This window comes from Sorghum bicolor, chromosome 3 (assembly GCF_000003195.3).
Source record: "Sorghum bicolor cultivar BTx623 chromosome 3, Sorghum_bicolor_NCBIv3, whole genome shotgun sequence".
NCBI classification, from domain to species: domain Eukaryota; kingdom Viridiplantae; phylum Streptophyta; class Magnoliopsida; order Poales; family Poaceae; genus Sorghum; species Sorghum bicolor.
The window spans coordinates 53,154,984-53,162,976 of NC_012872.2; the positions used below are offsets into that span (position 1 = coordinate 53,154,984).

A 7,993-nucleotide genomic window follows, 5' to 3' on the forward strand; every position below is an offset into this window, starting at 1 on the left:
TCTGTTGGAGATGCTCTTAGCCTCTTAGCCGTGCCTCCCTTCTTGGGGGGCCCTTGCGGTCCGGCCGTTCGGACCGAATCACTCGTCCGGCAGATTCCCGCCCAAAAGTCTGCGCGCGTATGGCGCTGGCGTGTATATTTTTCGGACTGTTTCTTCACACTGTTTCAAGATTGGATATTTGTTGTACTTTTCTGTAGCCCGCGCTCGTGGCTCGTAGCTTTCCCATGTACTGCTGGTACAATGAAATAGTGCAGCAGCATATCCACGTCACACCATGCACAAAATAGTTTTCAACAAACAAAAAAAGTCATAACTCCTAAACAAAATATCCAAATTAAATTCCGATTACACCATTAGATTTCTTATAATAAATCCTTCAAAACAAGATCCCACATGAATATATTTAGATAAAATTTTAAATAACAAATATTTATTATATAAAAATAGAATATTTTTGTATTGAGCTTAGATGATGTTTTAGGTTTAAAAACAATATTCCGTCTTCATAAGAAAACATTCTAAGAACCATATTGGTATTATATTATAATGTACATAAAATAATAAATAATAAACAAATACATACATACATACATAGTATAAATAAAAACAAATAAAATCTAGAGTAATGCATAAGGAGAAAACATAATAGAGAAAAAAAATAAAAGAATATCATCTGAATACTCTTCAAATATCTTAAAATACTAATATACAATAGAATATCACATGTTTATTAAGTAATTATCACTAAATACGCAATGGAACATCGCTGAATATGTTATAGAACATCGCATATATATTAAGCGAACATCATTAAATACATCATAGAACATCACATGTATATTGTGCGAACATCACAAAAAACATCATAAAATGTCACATATATAACACGAGAACATCACATATATATTACGTGAACATCGTAAACATATATGTATTCTATGTGAACATAAAAGATATCACAGAACATGACATATATATTAAAAGAACACCACTAAATACATCATCGAACATCGCATATATACTACGAGAACATAACATGTATATTACGAGAACATCACAAAAAACATCATATAATATTACATATATATCATATATATAAATAAGTACATAACATAAACCAAATAATATGAAAAATCTTCAGCAGATCATAAGGAAAAAAATATAAGAAACATGTAATAGAAAAAAAATAAAAGAACATCATGTTGTGTTGCCATGGCCCATGAACAACATTGCACATACTTGGTTCCGGAAATTAATTAGCATAGATGCAAAAAAAATTAGCATAGATAAGACATGCATGCACAAACTAGAATAAAGTCTGTCTATTCTATAGGATCAGAGTAGCAGTGTAGCACAGCTAGCGGTTGACAGAGGTTGTCCATTCTACAGGGCCCACATCATCCATATATTCTCCACTTTCATCAACAAAATTTAAAAAGTCATAGCTCCTAAACTAAATATCTAAATCAAAATCTGATTACACTATAGTGTTTCTTATAATAAATCCTTCAAAACAAGATCTCACATGGATATATTTAAATAAAATTTTATTAATAAACATTTATCTTATAAAGATATAACATTTTTATTTATGATAGATAATGTTCTAGGTTCATAAAATAAATGTTCCATCTTTGTAAGAAAAATGTTCTCAGTTTAAAAAATAGTGTTAGTTTAGATTCATGAAACTGATATTATAATATTTAAAATAAATAAATAAATAAATACATCATGTAAACAAAAAAAATAAAATCTAGAGCAAAGCATAAGGAAAAAAACACGTAATAGAGAAAATTTTAAAAGAACATCATATGGATAGTTTTAAAACATCCTAAAAATAAACTATAAAACATCACATGTGTACTAAACTGAACATCACTAAATACACTATAGAACACTATTTAATACATTATGGAACATTGTATATATATTACGTGAACATCACTAGATATATCATAGAACACCACACGTGTACTAAGCGAACATCACTAAATTCACAATAGAACATCACTCAACACATTATAGAATATTGTATGTATAGTAAGTAAACATCGCTGAATTAATCATAAAACAACACTTAATGTATTATAGAACATCGCATATGATGCAAAAAGATTAATAACAAAGAGAGATTAAGAAATAAAACATGAATAAAAGAAAACATAATTAAAAATTAAAAGAGAAAACAAAATTAAAAGGAAAAAAATAAAAATAGAACATCAGCACGTGAACATCAAAGAAAATAATAACAATAAGAAAAAAGATAAAATATACAAAACAAAGGATAATATAAAAAAATGAAAATAAAAATAAAGCACAAAAAAGATAAAAAAAATCAAATGGAATATAAAATGAAAAAAAAAGAAATTAAAGAAAAGAAACAAAGAAAGATTAAGAAATAAAACATGAATAAAAGAAAACATAATTAAAAAATAAAAGAAAAAACAAAATCAAAAGAAAAAATAAAAAATATAGAACATCAGCACGTAAACATCAAAGAAAAATAATAAGAATAAGATAAAAAAATAAAGATACAAAACAAAGAATAATATAAAAAAAAGGAAAATAAAAATAAAGCACAGAAAAGATAAAAAAGAACCAAACGGAATATAAAATAAAAAAAGAGAAAGAAAAAAGAAAAGAAATTAAAGAAAAAAATATAGCAAGAAAAAGAAAAAGAAATAAGAAATAAAAAAAGACAAGAAAACTAACAGTGCTCACGCGCGGGAAGTCATCGCGCGCGAAACCATCGGACGGGCGAACGTTCGGACCGGAAGATTCGCGCCCTTCTTGCCCGTCAGTCCGTCACCCTCAGGTATTTCTTTTAATAAAAAGATAAAACGTTGAAGTGCTTGCTTTGCTTGTTTCAGTTTGTGGCCCGTCCAGCCCACCTAACCAAACCGCCATCGGGCCCGGGTCCGCCCACCACTCGATAGCGGGCGCGATCGCACACACAAAAAGGCCGAGCCCAAAAAAAAAAAAACGCGCCTCCGAACAACCGACCCAACCCAGATCCACCCTGTTCCGTGTGTTACCCAACGGCGGCGCTACCCCTGTCGTCGTCTTCCCGCACGCGTCCGACTCGTCCGAGCGCCGCCCTCCCCCGGCCCCCAGCCTCCAACCTCCAGCCTCCCCTCCCCCTCATCTCCGTCTCCCGCGCCGCCTACGAGGTAGGGTAAGGTCTTAGGGTTCCGGCAAGATGGGTGAACGTAAGGTGCTGAACAAGTATTACCCGCCGGATTTCGACCCGTCGAAGATCCCGCGACGGCGGCAGCCCAAGAACCAGCAGATCAAGGTGCGCATGATGCTCCCCATGAGCATCCAGTGCGCTACCTGCGGGACATACATATACAAGGGCACCAAGTTCAACTCCAGAAAGGAGGACGTCATCGGAGAGGTAGGCCTAATACTCGCCCAGACCTAGTTTACAAGCACGGTCGCTAATTGAAATCTCTGTGGGCACTGCTTGGTGCCTAATTTCTTTCCCAATTCTGCACTGGCCTTCGGCGGGGAAAAAAAATATTATGCCTGGCCTTGCTTGTTCTGATCAGGCCCAAATGCGCTAGGAGCAGATTGTTGGATCCCTTGCTACTGTTAGGCATATACATATATCACATACATATCTGTGGCTGATAGTTTCATGCTGCTAAGCAAATAATTTGCTACCCACCACATCCACACCATTTTTCATAATGAAGTCGTTGTGTTAGCTGGTGATATGCTGTATGTTTTGTTGATGTTCTCTTCCACGATCTAGCTGTACACAAACAGACATGAGTGCCTGTACAGAAACGAAATGAGTGCCCAAAAACTGGCAGTGATTGTGGAACCTTGTTGACAAGAGTTCAGTTTTAGTACATGCATCGGTTATGGATGATTCAACCATCAACAGGGTATCTAGTGCTCGACATACATGGGATACATGGGTGACAATCGTTATTAGCATGGTTCGGTGTATAAGAAGGGCTAGGTACCATTGCTTGCTGAGTACAAGCAAGTAGAGTAGATGAGGTATCATGAGCTCCAGTAAAACACTTCCTGGCTTCAGAAAATTTATTGCTATAAGCTATTTGAATGGACCATATGCTAACTCTGAAATAACAATGGCAGAAATAAGAGGTGGTAGAATTAACATGGTAGCAGCACTGTAGTCCTATGAAGAAGCAGCGTGTAATTGTGATCCTAGCTGTATAAATTCTCTAGGTAATTACTAAAAAATGGTTAGAAAATTAGACTCACTATTCACATTCACAGTTTTGGTCCACCAGTGTACATGCTTACATGAAATCTGGAAAAAAAAAATCTGGCATCCATTTCAGTCTCCCATTGTTCTCCTATCTACATATCCTGTCTTCGATATTATTCTAGAGTAGTTTGAGGAGTTTATGTATGCCAGTTTATTTCGGAATTTTTGTCATTCCTGAGTCCTTATCTCTAAAAGTGCTCTGCCCGCTCTTCTAGGTTTTGCAGTGTTGATAGCTTCACTATTCTGCATGCTGTACCTTTATAGAGCAAGAGATTCTGCTATTGTGCCATTAACCTATCCTGTTGCATAGCGACAGCCATTGTTTCTGCTCAGCGCTTGCATCTCTTCATTTAACTAAGCATAATAGCTTTTTCATAGGCATCTTTGTGCTTTTAAATTTACACCCATGGTTTGAATTTATTTTTCATCATTGTATGTCTTGGAACTGTGGAATTTCATATGTGTCAACTAGTGGGTATTTTGATTACTGATTGTATGCTAAGCCATGCTAATGCTAGTTCCTTCTTTTGGGCGCAGACGTACTTGGGAATACAAATATTTAGGTTTTACTTCAAGTGTACTAAGTGCTCTGCTGAGATCACATTCAAAACAGATCCTCAGAATTCTGACTACACAGTGGAATCGGGGGCTAGTCGCAATTTTGAACCTTGGCGTGATCAGGATGAGGTAAGTGATTTGGGGGCATATTCGAAGGACAAATTCCATGTTCCAAGCATATAATCTTCAATTTGTTCACCATGATGCATATTCTTTTGTTCAGGCAGCAGACAAAGAAAAGAGGAAACGAGATGCTGAGGAGATGGGTGATGCAATGAAAGCGTTGGAAAATAGAGCAATGGATTCAAAACAGGATATGGACATTCTTGCTGCTTTGGAAGAGATGCGGTCCATGAAGGTTGGACCTATTTCTAGGCCACTAGATGTTGTGTAGTTTCTATTTCATCGGATTTTGCTGATTACTAATATTGTTTTCTTGTGCTGTCTACAGTCTAGACATGCTGGTGTCTCTGTTGACCAGATGCTTGAAATTCTAAAGCGTTCGGCTCATGGGAAGGTAAGACCTTAAAAACATTGTTTGCTTTACCATGTTTTAATAAATGTCTGAAATAAAACATTCCATCTTTTCGTTGTTTAGAATAACTTTATGGCGACAGTGTAGTTTCCTACGCTCACTCTTAACATCGATATTCTTTGTGCAATAACAGGAGGAAAAAGCAATTGCAGAACTTGATGAAGAAGATGAAGAACTTATCAAATCAATCACTTTTCGAGTAATTCTCTATCTATGCATCGCAATGCCGTTTAGTGCCATCATGCATAACATCTGCATGGAGGGTGTTACCTTCTGAAACTGCACCTTTTAAGTGTTTCCAATTAAAGCAACTCCTTTTAACTTGTGATTCTATTGCTTAATGCAGAACTCTGGATTTTATGTAAAGCGGATTGAAGATGACGACGACGACGACGACGATGACGATGACGATTTGGTCCCTGGCCAATCGAGTAGAACAATAAAGGTATCTGAATTTTTTTCGCTGCTATTTTGTGTTGATGTTTATATCCCAACTCATCAATTAGGGTATGATGATACTAAGAATGCATATGAAAGTATATATTACGGCCCTTGTTTCTGTAGCTCCAAGAAATCTTGGATCTGGAGCTGGAGGTAACTTGAGAATATTTAGATGAACCATTTTGTTTATATTTATATACAAATATTCAATCCACTTTATTATTAGTTTACAAACTATAGGTTTAACTTGGATTTCGGAGCTGGAGCTATACCAAACTGGCCATGTGTACTATTAATTTACACTTAAATTACTTGTAACCTAAAAAAGCATTGTTTTACCGTTCCCTACATCACATATTTCTGTTATCATCAATGGTGAATTACCCTTGCAGTTTTTCACTTAATTTTTTAAGCTATTAGAAGCTAACATGTTAGATTTTGAAACCGACACATTGTCCTGTCCTGCGTAAGGTTTTCAGAACTAGTTTCTTTTAGGTTGAGAGAACTTCTTATAGAGCTAAAAAAGGTGAACACCCTTTCATCAACATATAGATACAAGATAACAGTAAGGTTTGTTGTTTAGCAATGCGCAATATGCAAATTGTAACCTAGAAATGAATTGTTGCTGCTGTGGAGTAGCTATTTTTTTTTGAAACAGTCAGCAGAGGAGCCCCCTACCTTTTTATATATATATATATATATATATATATATATATATATATATATATATATATATACATATATATATGTATATATGTATATATGTATATATATATATGTATATATGTATATATATGTATATATGTATATATATATATATATGTATATATGTATTATATATATATATACATATATATATATATATGAAAAAAGGATATATACAAGTTACAGAGCTCACAAAGCTCAAAAGGAAAAAAGAGAGGGAGCCAAGTGCCCAAGTAGTAATCACTACCATTCTTCATATGAAAAAATTATGCACCTCACTTATGAAGTCTTGAGTTTGTTTTCTTGATTGGTTAATATTTTAAACTTTTTGCAGACCAATGGATCTTCTGAACCTGTGACAAAGCCAACAGATGTTTTAAGCAAAACTAATGGATCGGAGGGTGCCAATAAAGAAGGTAAGCACTATGCAGATTTATTATTAATTTTCTATGTAATTACATGAGTCTACCTCAAGCTCCCCATATTATGAATTTAGGCTGTTTTGGCCATGGCCAATGATCATTCCAAATTGTCAATATAAAACCTGCTTATTTTGCATTTCACGATGAATATCTGTTATGTTCCCCTTTGCCTGTTAAAAACAGTCATCTTTTAATAATTTTTAAATTTATTTCTCCATATTTTTGTTCTCTCGCCACCTGTATATATAGCTTTGCCACATATTTTCATGTGTGAACTCACTGTTGGGCATGCATTGCAGGGAGCAAGAGCTGGATGCCCAAATTTATTGTAAAGCCGAAGTCTGCTAGCGCAGATCCTCATAAGAAACAGAAGATTGAATCCATGGCTGTCCAAGACAACGGGAAAGGCCTAGATGATGAACAAAAAGGTGAATCTGCGAAGCAAACCAATGTTCTCCAGTCCCTGTGCCAGAACTATGATAGCGATGATAGTGAATGAGGACACCCCTCTTGAAGCCATGACAGTCCTGGTTGCCAATGCTGTATCAGTCATCATTACACCAGAGGTTGACATGTAGTTCCCCAAACCACTGTGGCATTGTGCCATCATTGTACATCATATCTGTCACAAATCTCTGATTGTCAATGGCTCAACAGCAAGCATTGACTGTAACAAATCTGGGCTATCCAGATAAAACTGTGTCATTGGATATCTGAAAGGGTTAAGACTTCATTTGTAAAAATGATAGTTGCAGAAAGTTCAATCTGCAGTTTTCACAAGCTTTTATGCAGCAAGAGTGAGGTGGTCCATCTTCTCAACTCACTTTTTTTTATTTGGTTTGTAGAATGTCTGTCACCACCTTATTCATCGCAAGCTAATAATTAGTACTCCGTATATGCAAAGCATTTTTAGTGCATTTTTAACATTACTTTTGTGATATGTTGGCAAAATTGGCCCATTATATCATTTTTTTAGAGGTAAGACAAATGAAGCGTGATGTTCCTTTTGTCAACTCAGCCACACAAATGGAACCTACTACTAATCTCTCTGTCCTGATAAATGGTGAATCTGGCTTGGTGTTCTAT

At 35.3% G+C, this 7,993-nt stretch overlaps 1 protein-coding gene across 1 annotated transcript; it reads left to right on the plus strand.

Annotated features, from left to right (window-relative positions):
- Positions 2,975 to 7,739, plus strand: LOC8081483 (coiled-coil domain-containing protein 94). Its single transcript, XM_021457982.1, has 8 exons — positions 2,975 to 3,397; positions 4,784 to 4,933; positions 5,028 to 5,162; positions 5,256 to 5,321; positions 5,473 to 5,538; positions 5,686 to 5,784; positions 6,820 to 6,901; positions 7,207 to 7,739. The coding sequence occupies exons 1-8, from the start codon at positions 3,200 to 3,202 to the stop codon at positions 7,404 to 7,406; spliced, it is 996 nt and encodes a 331-aa protein (XP_021313657.1). The 5' UTR covers positions 2,975 to 3,199; the 3' UTR covers positions 7,407 to 7,739.